The sequence below is a fragment of the Saccoglossus kowalevskii genome, chromosome 15 (assembly GCF_978046115.1).
Source record: "Saccoglossus kowalevskii chromosome 15, keSacKowa6.1, whole genome shotgun sequence".
NCBI lineage: Eukaryota > Metazoa > Hemichordata > Enteropneusta > Harrimaniidae > Saccoglossus > Saccoglossus kowalevskii.
In genome coordinates this window covers 24,524,160-24,543,542 of record NC_140655.1, presented here as the reverse complement: position 1 = coordinate 24,543,542, position 19,383 = coordinate 24,524,160, and the positions used below count along the sequence as shown (strand labels likewise).

Below are 19,383 nucleotides of genomic sequence, written 5' to 3'. Positions count from 1 at the left end.
TATTTGCTAAGTTTACAGTTTATTTATTTTTTATTTTGCAGTAAACAAACAACTCAAAATACCGTCGACTAACACTATAATTTACATAATTTGTTCAATAAGATCACGACAACAACAACAAAAACAACAATTCGCTGAACTGTGCGTGGTGGAAAGGGAATACAAATTTATGGTGTGCCTGGAGACGGTTACTGGCGGGTCAATTGTTTTAAGCTTTGCTAGTGCCCGCTCTTGTTGCACTTAGACTGAGCCATTTGACTAACGTAACGAATATGGCGGGTAGTTTCGACAAGAAAGTTGACGTGGTTGAAGAAGGTGCCCATCATGTGAATTTTATAAAAGGTAAAGCTAGACACAGACGATTTCTATTGCTGATATTATGAATTGTAAACGAGCTTATCGATCAGCCGTGTCTGGGCCGTTATTGCCTCCCGGCCGACCATTCTAGTAGATAGATAGATAGAATTTTTTATTTGGAACGTACCAATGAAAACTTGAGTAAAGTCCAAAAATAACAATAACAAAACAAAACATTCAGAACAACAAAAACTTTCAGTATTAATACATATCAAGAATATAGAAAATAAATTTTGCAAAAATGCTAAGAATGAAAAAATCATTACTTGAAACAATAATAGGAAATAATTCATCCATGCTAAAATCTTCCAGCTTTGGGGCATAGATGTATAAAGCTGCAAGGAATCTAGATCTTTGTTCTTTGATTTGACAATTATTACAATATAAAATGTAATGTTTCTCATCCCCTACTTCATTGCATTCATGGAGATTACATAGCCTGTTTTCCTTCAAAATGCCTTTATGTCTACCGGATTCAATGGGAAGAAAATGTGCAGAAGTTCTAAATTTAGTATAAGCTATTCTATGATTTTTATTTTTAATTTTTTCCAAATAATGTTCAAATTCAAAATTTTCTTTAGCACACCTGTAAAAGTCAAGCTTACAATTGTTCAACAAATTGTTTTTCCACTTCATACGGTACAAACATTTGAGCTTCTCTTTAAAAATATCACAAAAATTGTTCTGATGTGGGTCTGAATTAGTTAGATCTGTTATGACTAGTAATTTTTGTATAAAGTTAAGCCATGGGTCATGCACAAGAGTTTTGGATTCTTCATAGGCTGCATCAATGATAGAATTGTTTTTTTTTTTACATACTAGTCTTTGATAATATTTCATAACTGAAACACAGATATCCAATATAAGTGGATATTGACCTAATTCACCTCTACATGGGTCATTAGATGCCTTCCTGTGCACACCCAGAACTCTTTTACAGAATTTAATATGAAGTTTTTCTGGAATTAATTTATCTGAGAAAAGTTTTGTTTCAAAATTGCAATTGTCAACTGTACATTTATTTTTACCAGACCCCTTGTAGATGTTCAGCATAACCCCTCCCCACACATCAGCCCCATATAAAGCTGTGGGTTTGATAATAGAGTTAAATAGTTTTTTAGCCAGACTAACAGAATAACATTCCTCACTGATCCAAAGCATTTTGTACATCTTGAACAGTGCTTCTAGTATCTTTTCCAGTGGTGGCGACACGGGGGTTGGGGGCGGGGCAGATCGAGAGAGCAGTTCCCCTCCACAATCAAGCTAAAACCCTCTGTGTCATAAAAATTAGCCCCTCAAAATGCAAGAAATAGCGTTTCAGAGGGTCTAGATTTCAAAATTTTTAAGGGGGAGCTTGCCCCGGACCCCCAGGTAAGGTCGCGCCTTAGGCGCAAGGTTGGTGAGCAGATCTCGCCCCCCCCCCCACCCCCATGCAAAATTTCGTGCCACCGCCTCTGTATTCACACCAATCAAAGGCCACCACTAAACCAGGATTTAAAATAACTTTGCTTACCATTGCCTTTTTTAAAATACCACCAGACTTTTTTGCCCAAATTTGTCTGCACTTTTTTTTTAAATTCTTCAATCACAGTCCCTCCACAACTGTGCTTCAATATTTCTGGAAATGAACCCTAATTTTGGATCCAACTGACAAAATCTGAGTCAATTTTCAGTTTATTCGAAAAATGTGTCTATTTTTGTACCAATCTTCTGCAAGAAAGTGCAGACTATAAACAGGACTGCAAGTATTATGTGAATTTGTGATGAAAAGAGGGAACTGGTGGTGAAAAGGTTAGAGAGCGGTGGTCGCCACGCCAAGCATGTGCGATGTTTGTGTTGATTTTCCCTTAATTCAATGCGTTCTTCTTCTTCTAATGAAAATAGTTATACATGTAATAGTAAGAGTTTTGACCTGGGTGTAAAGAGTACTAATTACAGCTGGAGAAATTACCAAGTTAAAGCTTGGTAGTGTACCAGTTTGTACTCAAAACCAAGAAATTAGGAAGTAAAGCCAATGGATTAGATGGTGAAGCCAATAAATTAGATGATGTGCCAATACATTAGATGATGAAACCAGTAAATTAGATGATGAAACCAATGGATTAGATGGTGAAACCAATAAATTAGATGGTGAAACCAATAAATTAGATGATGAAACCAATGGATTAGATGGTGAAACCAATAAATTAGATGATGTGTCAATGGATTAGATGGTGAAACCAATAAATTAGATGATGTCTCAATGGATTAGATGGTGAAACCAATAAATTAGATGGTGAAACCAATAAATTAGATGATGTGTCAATGGATTAGATGGTGAAACCAATAAATTAGATGATGTCTCAATGGATTAAATGGTGAAACCAATAAATTAGATGGTGAAACCAATAAATAAGATGATGTGCCAATGGATTGGATGGTGAAACCAATAAATAAGATGTCGCAATAGATTAGATGGTGAAGCCAATAAATTAGATGATGTGCCAATGGATTAGATGGTGAAGCCAATAAATTAGATGGTGAAACCAATAAATTAGATGGTGAAACCAATAAATTAGATGATGTGCCAATGGATTGGATGGTGAAACCAATAAATAAGATGTCCCAATGGATTAAATGGTGAAACCAATAAATTAGATGATGTGCCAATGGATTAGATGGTGAAGCCAATAAATTAGATGGTGAAACCAATAAATTAGATGGTGAAACCAATAAATTAGATGATGTGCCAATGGATTGGATGGTGAAACCAATAAATAAGATGTCGCAATAGATTAGATGGTGAAGCCAATAAATTAGATGATGTGCCAATGGATTAGATGGTGAAGCCAATAAATTAGATGGTGAAACCAATAAATTAGATGGTGAAACCAATAAATTAGATGATGTGCCAATGGATTGGATGGTAAAACCAATAAATAAGATGTCCCAATAGATTAGATGGTGAAGCCAATAAATTAGATGATGTGCCAATGGATTAGATGGTGAAGCCAATAAATTAGATGTCCCAATAGATTAGATGGTGAAGCCAATAAATTAGATCATGTGCCAATGGGTTAGATGGTGAAACCAATAAATTAGATGATGTGCCAATGGATTAGATGGTGAAACCAATAAATTAGAAAGTGAAATTAGGAATTCAATCTTGCATATTTGTCCCATGCTATCGCCTTAGGTGGGTATGGGGTCGGGATGACATTGACTACAGCATTATAGAATAGAATATGTACTGCTATCATACACATACATCATGTAACACATTTACCAAATGGCGACCATTTTTGTACTGACAAATCATCAAAATCAAGCATTTCTTGACTGTTTACAGATGGATTTTGTTCAAACTCGGTACATGCGTTGGACGTTATAGATCCTTGATGCAAGTCATTTTGTTTTTCAGATAAGATTGCAGCCATTTTGTTTTAATGAATGTGGTTCTAGGGCCATATCTCTGTCATGCTTTGATTATGTTCAAATTTTAAATATTCATTATACATCATTTCATAGATATACATATATATTGGTTTGACGATCTGATTCAAAATGGCGTAAAGATGGCAATTTTTGTGCTAAAAATCTTCAAAAATCAAGCATTTCTGGCATTCCAAAACCAGATCTTGGTCGTTTATGGATGGATTTTGTACAAAGTTGGTACATACATTAAACATTAAATGACCTTAATTTTGTTTCTTAGATAAGATTCAAAATGGGTGACTGGTAGCCATTTTGTATTAATTAAAGTAAGTCTAGAGCCATATCTCTGATATGCTTTGACTGATGTTAAAATTTTATATATTCATTATAGATCATGTCATAGATACACAGATGTATTGGTTTGACAATCCTATTAAAAATGGCCAACCGATGGCCATTTTGTTTTAATTAATGCTGTCTCAGGGCAATATCTCTCAAAGTACTTGTACTATATTACTATAAACAAAACTATATAACTAGATTTGATAACTAACGGGGACTATGCCATGGTGCATGGCTTGTTTAATAATGATTAATTTATTAAAATAATGTGGTTTAAATTATTTTTTTAACTTTTGATCAAAACTGATATTTTAAAACTACAGAATATTTATTTCAACTAACATTCTGCTTGTTTTATTTCGAGCTGGCAATGTCAGTACATCAGGTGCCCTTGGACATCATCATCATGATCATAGTCATGAACACGGCCACACCCATGAGAAAATGGATAATCCAGGCTTATATACAGACAGAATGAAACCAGAGCTCAGATCAAACTGGAAACAGGTATAAAGACATATTAAGTTATTTGATTTATAACCATGGTATAATTTTCTTAATAAAATAGATGTAAGATTTTAAATTGACCAATCCAGAAATAGTATTGTAACATCATTGTCAGGGTTTTTTCTATGAAAAAACTGCAAGAGGGAGCACTGCAATTTAGCGGCGCCACCAAGTGGGGGAAATAGGGTTCTCCCTACCAAGGTGTGGAGTTTTTGATAATTCTAAGTTAAAATGAAGCATTCTATGGCTTCCTTGGGGCCAAAATTACTATCAGACAGGTCACAGTTGAAGACTGTGGCCACATGTGATCCCTGGTCAATCAGAATTTTATGGTTGCCAGAGGATCTGCTCCCCCAGGGTAAGGGGGCGCCCCTGTTCCCTTGTTTAAACAAATCCCTTATTGTGAATTTTAATTACTGGTAATATTAATTAATATTAATGAGCTGGTTCAATATCAACCAACCAGTAAGCCCTCATTTTGATTAAATGGGCGACAGTGTATGTGGATTATGTGCATGGATAATGTTGAGCAATTGATTTAATCACTACTAAATGTTTGAATTCTAATGAAAGGTAATTGCGACAGCACATCTTTGGTTTTGATCTTGAACAACATCAAGTTATTTTTTTTTATACTTCTTTAGCAATTCTGAAGTTGGTACCTGGAGTATTATTCTTTTCAAATTCATTAACTTAAAGTTGTAGTTTTTAGCTCTGCTGTCGACTTTGTCGAGCGGAGCTTTTTTTTTTTTTTTTTTTTTTTTTAATTTCTTTCTGTAAGACCCTTTTTATCCTTTCCTAAGGATTTTATGCGTCTAATAAAAAATAAAATATAATATAATATCGTCGTTCGTGTCAATGTTTTACTTTTTCGCCTTCTTCTTGAAAACTACAAGCCTGAATGCTTTGATACTTGGTGTATATGTACCTTGGGTAGACCTCTCTTAGGTTTGTTCATTTCATGTTGATATCTTCAATTCTCTAATTTTGGTGAATATTTTTGTCTTTTTTGGTAAAAAGTGATATTTTCGACTTCTTGTTAAAAACCAAAATTCCAATTGCTTTGATATTACATATATAGGTACTACATGTGGACCTCTCTCACATTTGTTCATTTTGTAATGATATCTTTAATTCTCTAATTTTGGTGAATATTTTTGTCATTTTTGGTAAAAAGTGATATTTTTGACTTCTTGTTAAAAACCGCAAGTCCAATTGCTTTGATATTACATATATAGGTACTACATGTGGTCCTCTCTCAGATTTGTTCATTTCATGATGATATCTTTAATTCTTTAATTATCATAATTCAATTATCTAATTTTGATGATTATTTTTGGTGAAAAGTGATATTTTTGAATTCTGGTTGAAAACTATACATATTGTTCATCTTCTGTTCTTTAATTGAAATGTGCATTGCTAACAGCAGAGCTATCTCAGCCGACAGGCTGCTTGATTTTTATAGAGTTTATTTTTCATTCTATTCGTCTGTTTTTTTCCAGTTTAAAAAATATGAGCTCGCTGGAGCCTTCATCCCTTGTCTATTTCTTACACAAGATACCAGCCGATACCCCCCCCTCCCCATAGAGACTGCATACAGTTGATCATAGTTCCTGGGCTCCCTATGCTGTGTGCTTCGTTGTTGTTGTGGCACTTTCTCTTGAAAAATATTTATTCGCATAAAGCAAATATGCGAGATCTGTATCTTAAAGTAATTTCACATTTTTGTCGTGTATTGATACAATTTCAACTTTCTCAATTTGGTCAACAGAGGGCGTTCACAGTCGGCATTGGTGGACCAGTTGGTTCTGGAAAAACTGCCTTAGTACTGGCTCTATGTCAGCTCCTTAGAGAATCCCACGGTCTCTGTGTCGTAACAAATGATATTTTTACTAAGTAAGTAAAGTTATGGTATCATTGGAAGTATGTTACAAGCAAAACAATGTCCATATTGATGAAGTCTGACATTAACTTTAAGAACTTAATCTTCAGCTTTTGTTTATTTTCCATAACTACATGGTATATTCTCATCACGTTATTAATATTTTTAGTTACAAAAAATGATGCACACAATGTATGAATTAATAAAGCGTAAATTGAATGAATAATTATTGTGAAAATTGTAATAGTCAAATATGAAATGGAACATGCTTAATTTGCTGTAGCATTGTAGAGAAATTCAGCAGTTATGTTTGCCAAGACGTTTAAACATCATAAATTTTGAAATGTGAAGAGTGTCATACAGCTTGTGTATTTACATATAATGCATAGGACTTGTATCGGACAGGACATATCATTATGACCTCCATCTTTTAATCAGTCACATGACATTCAGTGAAGAATTAATATTTTTGCCAATGCGTATATCTCTTATATATTTAAAAATGAAAATTTAAGAATGAGAGACTGTTAACAGTTTATTTATCAGTGTTAAAATAACGTTCCAGATTTACTGTTCTACTCTGTAAGTTCAGCAAAACCTTATCAAACAGTTGAACATTAAAACAGTTGTATATGGTGATGATATTTACTCCTTAGGATTGCTAAGCAACAACATAAAAATCCATACATACTTGTAGTGATGACTACTAGCAAGGAATAAATAATTTTGCTTCTGTTAATTAAAACCATATTTGATAATATTTTTTATGAACTGGATATGCCTGAGTTTGCGTAAGCTGTACGACCTGTACAATATTTTGATCAAGACCTGTATCTGTACAGCTTTCAAAAGTTTACAAATAGGAAGAGAAAAAAAGTACTTTTTGTGTATAAACGTGCACTGAAGTATTGACGTAGTGCACTGCTAGTAGAACATTTCACCGTATTCTGTTCTGTTCAGGGAAGACTGGGAGTTTTTAGTGAAGAATAAAGCATTACCTGAGGATAGAATGAGGGCTGTTGAAACTGGTGGATGTCCCCATGCAGCAATAAGAGAGGTTTGTATATTAAAACTTTGGTTACCATAGTAATAAGAAATTCATCTAAAATTAGTGGATATTAAATTTTGTTTTTCGTGCTTACATCTACAAATTTAGTATAATATATATACCGGTAGTACAATTAAGACAACTGTTTTTCAGTACATGCCAGTATTTGTTTTATCACTTGTATGGTCATATATGAAAGCTGTCGAGCCTTTTTCACCACAGTTCACTCTTTTCATCACAATTAACAAAATAGTTCTGTTTATAGTCTGCACTTTCCTTCAAAAAATTTGAGCAAAAATAGCCAAATTTAAAAACTGAAATTGATGCAAATTTTGTCTGTTAGCTCCAAAATTAGGGTTCATTTTCACAAATATTGAAAAATATAGGAAAACAAATCTGGGCTAGAAAGTCAGGTAGTGAAAAGGCTAGGTGTCATTTGATTGTGTACGTAGTGTACGTCTTGTACTTTTTAGTCCTTGTTCAGGCGCAGCCTGAAAAGGGGACTTTATGATTCAGGTTTTGTCCGTTTTCCGTCTCCAACATTTTCTCAGAAATTCTACAGCAGGTATCAGTGAAACTTGGCAGGTTGATGAACAAGTGTCTTCCGAGTATGCACGTAATTTTTGTTCCAGATCTAAAAATACCAAGTGGGTCTTTTTCACGAATTTTATCAAAAATGACCTCTCCCGGCAACATTGACAGAATGTCAGCGCATGCTCAGAATAAATTAATTACTGTAAAATACTTTATTTTTGCTTGCAACATTTTTTTGCTATTTTCGCTGAAGGAATGTAAAATCCTATATTTTACAGTCAAACTTGTCAAAAATCAATGAAAATAAATTCAATACAAAACACCCAGAAAAAGTCTTTTCAGCAAATGATAATTCCAGCTGAAATAAAATATTTTACAGTAGATTAAATCTGTGAGTAACGCTGCTGTTATTACGGCACGTGATTTCTCCATTGCGTGCAATTTATTATAGTACTGTTTATACATGTATTCTGTTGGGCTCAGTTGTCTCATTCACTAGTTACTAGAAGAACTAGTAACCTTGTTTGATTTCAAGAACTTCAAGAAGGTGGCATAAGAGACGTGTTTGCAAAGGTAAGTTCTCCAGTTTCAGCAAAATTGAATGTATTTTGGGGTACGATTGGTGTACATTCCGTGACGTACGTACGGACGTGAATATTATGATGATTGCCAGCTTTATATTCTTGTGAAAAGCCCAAAAAGCAAACAATTGTCTCCAATCGACGAAACTATTTTGTAAATTGTATACCCTGTCAAATTATTGTACACGGACGATTAATTCATGGGGACATAGTTTCAAGTAAATCGTTATCCGGTCTTTTGCTTGTGTCGCGATTTCCGAAATATCTACAACTCGGGGGGGGGGGCCCTGTGTCGATCAACTTATTCATTATATATTAGTAGGTTGCTTATGATTATATTCGTATTTTTATGTTGTGAGCATTTAACTGTTAGTTGTAATGAAGATTTTGCCAATCTCGTGCGATTCAACATGGCCGATGTGCAGTGACAACACGTGTATACAGACTTTTCAAACAAGATTTAAAAATTGAAAATTACCTAATTAATATGCAGAACCATGGTCTTAGAAGGTTAATTGCAAAATTCAGGACAAGCAACCATGACCTTAAAATTGAGAAAGGCAGACATAATAATGTGCGGCTGGATAAAAGAACATGTGATATGTGCAGCCAAAATATAGTTGAGGATGAGCAACATTTTGTAATGAAATGTCCAGCTTACAGTCACCATAGGGACAAATTATTCCTGACTGCACAAAATAAAATTCCAAATTTTGATAAAGAAAATAGTCAGAATAAATTCATTTTGATTATGGCAAACCATACTCTAGCACCAGCCTTAGCTGTCTTCTTAAAAAACAGCTATGGAACAAAACAGCAACAACTATCAGTGTATTAGGCCACATTCTGTGTTCATTCTATATTCTGTATTCACCATTGGCTGCAAATTGTATTTTTTTGTTTTTGACTTGGTTTTTTTTTTTTTTTTTTTAGAAATGTTTTTATTTTTTGTTTTCTTTTTTAGATTGTAGTTTTTTTTTTTTAATTTCTTTCTGTAAGACCCTTTTTATCCTTTCCTAAGGATTTTATGCGTCTAATAAAAATATATACTCTGTATGGATGGTCGGTCGAGTAGTCTGCAACGGACCATGAAATCGCCCAGCATTTTTTCGGCAATTTTGTTTTAGTTTTTTTTTCAACATTTTAGACATTCCATTCACTCCTGACGCCTAAAAGAGTCTAATTTATATTTTACCGTAGTCATTGAAACCTATTGTGAATAGCCTGAATGGGTAAGCTTCGTTTCGACAATGAGCTGTTATTTCTGCGAACAATGTTAAGCTATTCTTTGAATGCTCAGTTTATATTTTGAAAACAACTAATTTTTTGATTAAAAAAAAATCATGCTGTTTTCCCCGTCAAAATCAAAGCATAAAGGTCTTGCTAGAACATCGGTAAATCTACTACCGCGTTGTGTTTACCTCGAGGTCACTGAACCGTCATTAAGATATTTAAATGAGCCACGTGTAAATGAGAACATGGCTGATATCGTATCGCTTTGAGCATTTACATTCGACCGAAATCATTCGTTTACGATGAAACTAAGTTGAATATTACTTCCAATTTATAAAAATTCAACGAATTAAATTTTTGTGCGTTATTATAATCATTACTGAATAATAATCAAAAATTGCAATACTTCGAAAACAAGTAAGTTATTCACTTGCGAAACACAGAATGACCAGATTGTGCTACCGTGATCATTTGCTACCGGTACTAACCACTAAGCAATGTATTTGTGTAAGTATTTATTCAAAACTTCTTTTAGCACATACTTTACTTTTCGTTATCAACAAGATTATAAAAAAAGTAATGCATGTTACAGTATGTGAATTTTTTGGGGGGATTCAATTCCAACATTTCGCGATGCCTATGTACCAAAGGCCTTTCACTCTTCTCTGAGTGTGACACCTAAACCAGAGGTTTTATGGTGTATAAACTGGCACTAAATGAAAAGGCTGTTGAACTTTATTCAAATTTATAAGTACATGTTATTATGCATTTCATTATGAAAACTGACTAAATTAAATGTGATCTTATTTTTAATTATGATTATGATTTATATCGGTAATGACGTTTTCATCCAATATTAATTGTGCAATTGTTAAAATGCCTACCTACACATTTATTGTTTTTGTTTCTGTTGCCCTGAAATAGACATTTGTAAAAAAAAAAATTAAAAAAATCATGCTTGATTAAAATAAAAAAAAAAGATGTAGTCATGTAGCCCCTTCCTGTTACCTGTTTTCAATTTCTTCCAAAGTAAAACTGGCGAAGCCTTGTAATTGCCATACAATCATCAACTGTGGGAAAACTTGTATGTTATTGAAAATCTTTATTTTGTTGTCTGTGAATTAATATAATATTCGAAATGGCGCAATGGTGCAAAATATTCTCAAACAATCGGTCTTCTGATGACACTGCACTGCGCATTTATGCACAGTCAGTATCCCAATGCGCGATCACAGCTTACTAAGTGGTGATGGTAGTGGAAATGGAAAACTGAATACAAAAATCCAGTAATATCTCAAACGAATTTCCATCTGCTGTGAATGCATGTTTCGTTGCATCAAATAAATAACCCAATTTTATGATAGAAGCTTGCAATCTTGTGCCATACAGGGTCAAGTGATTGAGCAATAACAAATGTGATTTTATGTATTAGGTCATTGAATGTATCCAAACACATGGTACCAATGATCTGAAATTTCAGGAGTGCTCGCTGAAGGTTTACCAATCTTGCGTATTGTCTTGTTCTTTTTCAATCCTGCATTTCAGTTACTAGAATTCATACTAAAAAAATAGTTTCTGTTTTTCTTCTAATAATTCGACCACTTTCAAAAACAAATTTTTTTCCATGGTCGAAATGCAAGAAGAATACAAAACTACTGTGATTTCATAGCGATACCTGTAGGGCCATTGTCAATTAGTTAGCGTTATACATAGGACTGATATTGAATCACGGAGAGTAAAATTTTGGGATACTAATTTCTAGAACCAACTCGGATTGGTACATATGTTTTATGAACCCAAATGTGTATATATTTGACTATACTCATTTTAAACTTTTTTTTTTTACAGTGGTGCTGTGAACTGAATTCTTTCTGGGTTCCTACAACATGGAGTGTCAGGGACTTTATTGAAATGTTGTACACAAATTTCATAAAATCCTGAATATATCTAGAAGTCAAAATTAAATGGTTTACAGTATTTTATACCAATTAATAATAATTGAAATGCAATAATATCACGGCACTAAAAAGACTTCAAACAATTATTGTTACTTCTCCATTGAAGGTTATGAGCAGACCAACCTTTACTTGCTCTAAAAACATAGCTTTTACAATTGTTTAAATTAACAGATGTTGTTCTATGTACAATGAATACATTTTAAATAATAAACCTTACTGTGTTAATAACAAATTGTATTTGACAACATGAGAATGATTCTGATGCCCAGTGGTGATGTTGAAACAAACCCAGGTCCTGGTAATATACTAAGACCTGATTAACAAAGAAGTCATGTACATCAAGGTTCACTCAGATTTATGAATGCAGTTTCTTGAGCAAGTATACATGTATGACAAATAGTTTTGTTGCACTTGTGTACTCTGAGATTCTGAACATGGGTCAGTGGAAGTTTTTAGTTGTCAGTACAAAACTAGATCATCGGAAATCACTTTATGATGAGTTGTAACCACAAAGAGTACATATTTATTCACCTGTTTGCAGATGTTCCTTGTACAACATTATAATCAAATATCGGGGACTGTGACATTTCATGTCTTGTTTGTTTGGTGTATGGCAGCATGGAGCATGGAGTATGTCAAAGTCTGTGTTACAAATTACTTCTAGGGTAGTGTCCAGTGTATGTCAAATTGACTTCTAGGGTAGTGTCCAGTGTATGTCAAATTGACTTCTAGGGTAGTGTCCAGTGTATGTCAAATTGACTTCTAGGGTTGTGTCCAGTGTATGTCAAATTGACTTCTAGGGTTGTGTCCAGTGTATGTCAAATTGACTTCTAGGGTTGTGTCCAGTGTATGTCAAATTGACTTCTAGGGTTGTGTCCAGTGTATGTCAAATTGACTTCTAGGGTAGTGTCCAGTGTATGTCAAATTGACTTCTAGGGTAGTGTCCAGTGTATGTCAAATTGACTTCTAGGGTAGTGTCCAGTGTATGTCAAATTGACTTCTAGGGTTGTGTCCAGTGTATGTCAAATTGACTTCTAGGGTAGTGTCCAGTGTATGTCAAATTGACTTCTAGGGTTGTGTCCAGTGTATGTCAAATTGACTTCTAGGGTTGTGTCCAGTGTATGTCAAATTGACTTCTAGGGTAGTGTCCAGTGTATGTCAAATTGACTTCTAGGGTTGTGTCCAGTGTATGTCAAATTGACTTCTAGGGTAGGGTAGTGTACAGTGTATGTCAAATTGACTTCTAGGGTAGTGTCCAGTGTATGTCAAATTGACTTCTAGGGTTGTGTCCAGTGTATGTCAAATTGACTTCTAGGGTTGTGTCCAGTGTATGTCAAATTGACTTCTAGGGTTGTGTCCAGTGTATGTCAAATTGACTTCTAGGGTAGTGTCCAGTGTATGTCAAATTGACTTCTAGGGTAGTGTCCAGTGTATGTCAAATTGACTTCTAGGGTTGTGTCCAGTGTATGTCAAATTGACTTCTAGGGTAGTGTCCAGTGTATGTCAAATTGACTTCTAGGGTTGTGTCCAGTGTATGTCAAATTGACTTCTAGGGTTGTGTCCAGTGTATGTCAAATTGACTTCTAGGGTTGTGTCCAGTGTATGTCAAATTGACTTCTAGGGTTGTGTCCAGTGTATGTCAAATTGACTTCTAGGGTAGTGTACAGTGTATGTCAAATTGACTTCTAGGGTAGTGTCCAGTGTATGTCAAATTGACTTCTAGGGTTGTGTCCAGTGTATGTCAAATTGACTTCTAGGGTAGTGTCCAGTGTATGTCAAATTGACTTCTAGGGTTGTGTCCAGTGTATGTCAAATTGACTTCTAGGGTAGTATCCAGTGTATGTCAAATTGACTTCTAGTGTAGTGTCCAGTGTATGTCAAATTGACTTCTAGGGTAGTGTCCAGTGTATGTCAAATTGACTTCTAGGGTAGTGTCCAGTGTATGTCAAATTGACTTCTAGGGTAGTGTCCAGTGTATGTCAAATTGACTTCTATGGTAGTGTCCAGTGTATGTCAAATTGACTTCTAGGGTAGTGTCCAGTGTATGTCAAATTGACTTCTTGGGAAGTGTCCAGTTTATATCAAATTGACTTCTATGGTAGTGTCCAGTGTATGTCAAATTGACTTCTAGGGTAGTGTCCAGTGTATGTCAAATTGACTTCTAGGGTAGTGTCCAGTGTATGTCAAATTGACTTCTAGTGTAGTGTCCAGTGTATGTCAAATTGACTTCTAGGGTAGTGTCCAGTGTATGTCAAATTGACTTCTAGGGTAGTGTCCAGTGTATGTCAAATTGACTTCTAGGGTAGTGTCCAGTGTATGTCAAATTGACTTCTAGGGTAGTGTCCAGTGTATGTCAAATTGACTTCTAGGGTAGTGTCCAGTGTATGTCAAATTGACTTCTAGGGTAGTGTCCAGTGTATGTCAAATTGACTTCTAGGGTTGTGTCCAGTGTATGTCAAATTGACTTCTAGGGTAGTGTACAGTGTATGTCAAATTGACTTCTAGGGTAGTGTCCAGTGTATGTCAAATTGACTTCTAGGGTTGTGTCCAGTGTATGTCAAATTGACTTCTAGTGTAGTGTCCAGTGTATGTCAAATTGACTTCTAGGGTAGTGTTCAGTGTATGTCAAATTGACTTCTAGGGTAGTGTCCAGTGTATGTCAAATTGACTTCTAGGGTAGTGTCCAGTGTATGTCAAATTGACTTCTAGGGTAGTGTCCAGTGTATGTCAAATTGACTTCTAGGGTAGTGTCCAGTGTATGTCAAATTGACTTCTAGTGTAGTGTCCAGTGTATGTCAAATTGACTTCTAGGGTAGTGTCCAGTGTATGTCAAATTGACTTCTAGGGTAGTGTCCAGTGTATGTCAAATTGACTTCTAGTGTAGTGTCCAGTGTATGTCAAATTGACTTCTAGGGTAGTGTCCAGTGTATGTCAAATTGACATCTGTGGTAGTGTCCAGTGTATGTCAAATTGACTTCTAGGGTAGTGTCCAGTGTATGTCAAATTGACTTCTAGGGTAGTGTCCAGTGTATGTCAAATTGACTTCTAGGGTAGTGTCCAGTGTATGTCAAATTGACTTCTAGGGTAGTGTCCAGTGTATGTCAAATTGACTTCTAAGGTAGTGTCCAGTGTATGTCAAATTGACTTCTAGGGTAGTGTCCAGTGTATGTCAAATTGACTTCTAGGGTAGTGTCCAGTGTATGTCAAATTGACTTCTAGGGTAGTGTCCAGTCTATGTCAAATTGACTTCTAGGGTAGTGTCCAGTGTATGTCAAATTGACTTCTAGGGTAGTGTCCAGTGTATGTTAAATTGACTTCTAGGGTAGTGTCCAGTGTATGTCAAATTGACATCTGTGGTAGTGTCCAGTGTATGTCAAATTGACTTCTAGGGTAGTGTCCAGTGTATGTCAAATTGACTTCTAGGGTAGTGTCCAGTGTATGTCAAATTGACTTCTAAGGTAGTGTCCAGTGTATGTCAAATTGACTTCTAGGGTAGTGTCCAGTGTATGTCAAATTGACTTCTAGGGTAGTGTCCAGTGTATGTCAAATTGACTTCTAGGGTAGTGTCCAGTGTATGTCAAATTGACTTCTAGGGTAGTGTCCAGTCTATGTCAAATTGACTTCTATGCAGAATACATTTTTATTTAGTAAATCAAAAACTTGAATAATGGTTGTTGATTTTATATGCGTTTTTCTTATTTTAGGATTATTCCTTGAACATGGAGGTCATCAAGGAATTGACAAAAATATTTGATCCTGAAATTGTTCTTTTAGAATCTGGAGGGGATAATTTAGCTGCTAATTTCAGTAGAGAGTTAGCTGATTATATTATATATGTGATTGATGTAGCAGGTAAGCAAAGCACATTTATATTTTGTTAAATCTAGTTTAATTCACATTACCCATACACATTTTCGTCTTTTTCAACATCATGAATTATTCTCATTAATTCAGTAAACAGGTAGAGTTCTAGGTGACACGCTATGTACAACAAACAAGATCCTTATTGAAAACAACGCACAGCCTGATGACTGTGGTTATTAATTAATTGCTCATTCGTTCATAGGTGGTGATAAAGTACCAAGGAAAGGAGGCCCTGGAATCACACAAAGCGATCTATTAGTTGTCAATAAAACTGACCTTGCTGAAGCAGTTGGTGCTGATTTGAAGGTAAGTATAGAAACCGACCCTCAGAATTGTTGATTCACCATGCATACTTACTGTAAAACATGTCTTTTTCGCGAGAATGTCTTTTCAGCGAATTTAGCGAGAGATGTCGCTAATGACTTTATTATAAATTCAAAATGGCCAAGGCTTGGGGATTTGTATACAGTAATCCAGAACATAAAAATCTGGGGCGCTTCCCAATTACACTTGACAGTTTTTCTTTGTTTTTATCAAGGTGATAACTGCGACAGACATGTATTGTGAAAACAGGAAATCAACAATGACAAGAGAGATTCGCTAAATCAACATTTCGCTATTACGTAATTTTACCACAATTCGCTAAAATTGCATGTCGCTTTTTCAACATGTTTTACAGTAGATCATGTACACAGATTACTCTGGTATGCTAGTGCTAGCTTTTACTGTTCTATGTCACCCATAAACTACATTTACTGGTCGCATGTAGCCAGGAACAGCCACTGGTGGTGCTGTATACAATCAAAACCTGTTGAGGCTTACCTACGCTCATTCAGTGTGAAGGCCAGAAACAGTTGTTAAATTTGGTGACCAGTTTAGTATGATAGAAAGCGTGTACAGTCTTCAAATAATCACAATAGACAGAGTGAGATCAAGACCGAATATCACGTGATTTTGGCGTTTCAGAATAAATGCTTTCTTATCAATAATTGCACTTTCAAATAATATTCAAGAGTTATGTCCACGTCTACTTGTTAAAGGCTATTTGCATAGTGTGCACGTAGTACGCATTCTTCGATCCCTTTTCTCATATTCCACACCCAATGCGTCATCACAGTGAGGTAAATTGCAATTTACATTTTGTGTAAGTGAGTTCAGCACCATCACTGAGGTTTGTAGATTGAATGTCATTGATGGTGCTGAACGTTGTGTTTGTATTCAAAGCCCACACATAAGTGACGCTACAAGATATATACACAAGCTAACAAGCCACGCTAACCCAGCAACTGCATGCTCAGCAAAAGATTTGTACACAGTCTCACCATGTCTTACTCTGTAATATGTAATGACAATACTGGTTCCCCAATAACTATGGATTTGATTTAAATATGTGGATGCTGGTTTGTAGATATACCCATAAAAGTTATTGGGGGAGGCCTTGTTACATTATTGAAAGGCAGTGGTCGTCTCACCATGCATGTGCGAGATATGGGTCTCATATAAACAAAGATGGCGACTTTGACTGTTGCACAGATCAACAAGGACAAACTGAGATGTTACCAATCTTTAACTGTTAAATACTTTATTTTTGCTTGGAATCTATTTTTGCTTAAGGGATGACTCAGTGAAAATAAAATCCAGCGAATATACATTTTTTACATTCAATTCATCCAAAATCAGTGAAAATAAACTCCACAAAAATCATTCAAAAAGTCTTTTCAGCGAAAATTAATTCCAGCTAAATAAAGTATTTTACAGAATGTAATTTCTTTGGTAATTGGAAAGTATCAAAAGAGTCATCAGTGGTAATTAGTGTATGTTGCACCAAGGTCAATACTCATGATTTCCATTAGAAAATAGCTAACTAGTATCGCATACTTCTCACGAAATCTTTTTTATTAATATACATTTGTTTATGCTTACCATAATTTATCAAGATAAATTCAAATACTAAATTCAAGATCATATACGATTTGCGCCACCAGTTGTCTGCATCCAGTAATATTGTAGTCATCAGATACATTGTTGCCGTGTTTAATGCTACTTTTAACATTTACCATGTAAACTCACTGTATCATTTCCAGGTGATGGAGCGAGACGCTGAGTTGATGAGACAGAACGGTCCCACTGTATTCATTCAGGCTAAACACATGAAGGGAGTCGACATCGTCATATCACATATATTAAAATCATTACAAGAATCCAGGAAGTGAACTGTTGACATATATGAAATAAATTTGTCAGATAAACTCACATTAGACTTATTTGACCAGAAACCATGCTAGGTGCACCTGGCACACTAGGATTTGGATTTCAGCTTCCTTAGCCTCAACATAGTGGTGGCTTACACATATTTCTAGCTAAACACTTTGTATACCCCACAAACAAGGAGAAGATAGCCTTACGAAAAAGTTATTTTTTCGATATGTTTATATAGCATAAACTTTATAGTTACATTAAATATAACATTAAATATGGTCTCCTGATTTTTAATTTACTTTTCTATGGGTGATGATAGGTGAATGATTGTTCAGAATAATTAATGCTTATTATAAATGTTATCCGTCAGTAGTGAAACTGATGTAACTTGGAGTCGAATGTTATGACAGTACATGTAGCTGTTTGCCATTGCTAAGTGACTATTTAGTAGGAAGCCAAGTGCATGATGGTGACTACTGTAAAATGACTAATTTTCACTGGGTTTAAATTTCGCTGATTAACGATTTCAGGCATATTCATTGTGTTTTAAATTCACGGTTTTATCATTTAGATAATGTGTTCTATGCTAAATTTTACATATTCACTGGGTTTTAATTTAGCGCATTTTCCAGTCAGCGAAATAAGCAAAATTAAAACACAGTGAATAATTAACCCCTTTACAGTATTTAGTAGGAAGCCAAGTGCATGATGGGAGATATAGTTTTATAAAGATTTGTATAAATATATACAAAGTGTTATAAATATCAAGTATTTCCATCAAGCTGCTAACATCACGTTGACAGTATGAACAAGGATCTTCAGAATCAGAATTGGTGGGAAAGGGGACTTTATTTGCCTAGAATAAATTTTCGCTGGAAAGACTTTTTGCGTGTTTTATTCTCACCAATTTTAGACAAAAAAACTGTATATTTGCTAGATTTTATTTTCAATGAATCATCCTTTCAGCGAAAATAAAATCTGAGTGAAAATAAAGTATTTTAGTTTATTTACAGTTTTGAAAGCTGTAAAGTTTACAAACACCAGACCTTGATTGACAAAGATAAGATAATCCTTGGTTTTGTTGACAAGAAGTGGCACAACCTGTCACCCTAGGCTTTGTTTTATGGCAAGCCTAGTGTGTTTGTTATGACTATACATTGAGATGAATTTACAATAAATTCAATAATAATAAATTTAATTTTCCATTTGATAATATGTGAATCCAAGAATGTAGTTTGTTAAATAACATTACATGGATACAAAATTGCCCATACGTCAGGTAAGCTCACAGGACTTGCTCTATTAGTAGTGCATTCACTTTCACAAAATAATTCATGTTTTAGTTACGCACTTTTCGTTGTATGGGCAATGGAGATGCGCTTCAAATAGAACACATATGATCTAAACTGTGGTGTGGCACTGAATATAGAGTTCCTGGATCAAGTATTACAACATATTCTCTTC

General features: G+C 34.8%; 1 protein-coding gene and 1 long non-coding RNA gene across 2 annotated transcripts; both read left to right on the top strand.

The window, feature by feature from the left end:
* Nucleotides 1-253: 253 nt before the first annotated feature.
* LOC102805417 (uncharacterized) lies at nt 254-18,197 on the top strand. Its single transcript, XM_085508363.1, has 7 exons — nt 254-342; nt 4,478-4,620; nt 6,392-6,516; nt 7,463-7,559; nt 15,561-15,708; nt 15,923-16,026; nt 17,805-18,197. Exons 1-7 carry the CDS (start codon nt 273-275, stop codon nt 17,931-17,933), a joined length of 816 nt encoding a protein of 271 aa, XP_085364489.1. The 5' UTR covers nt 254-272; the 3' UTR covers nt 17,934-18,197.
* On the top strand, nt 10,302-11,863 carry LOC146734277 (uncharacterized). The gene is made up of 2 exons (XR_014931715.1): nt 10,302-10,405; nt 11,747-11,863. It is a non-coding gene; the product is annotated as an uncharacterized LOC146734277 (long non-coding RNA).
* Nucleotides 18,198-19,383: the final 1,186 nt, after the last annotated feature.

Excerpts from the sequence above, each read along its gene's own strand:
- LOC102805417 (XM_085508363.1), top strand. The coding sequence starts at position 273 with ATGGCGGGTAGTTTCGACAAGAAAGTTGACGTGGTTGAAGAAGGTGCC. Across the intron at positions 343-4,477 it reads TCATGTGAATTTTATAAAAG|CTGGCAATGTCAGTACATCA; the intron begins GTAAAGCTAGAC and ends TTTTATTTCGAG. Across the intron at positions 15,709-15,922 it reads ATATGTGATTGATGTAGCAG|GTGGTGATAAAGTACCAAGG; the intron begins GTAAGCAAAGCA and ends ATTCGTTCATAG.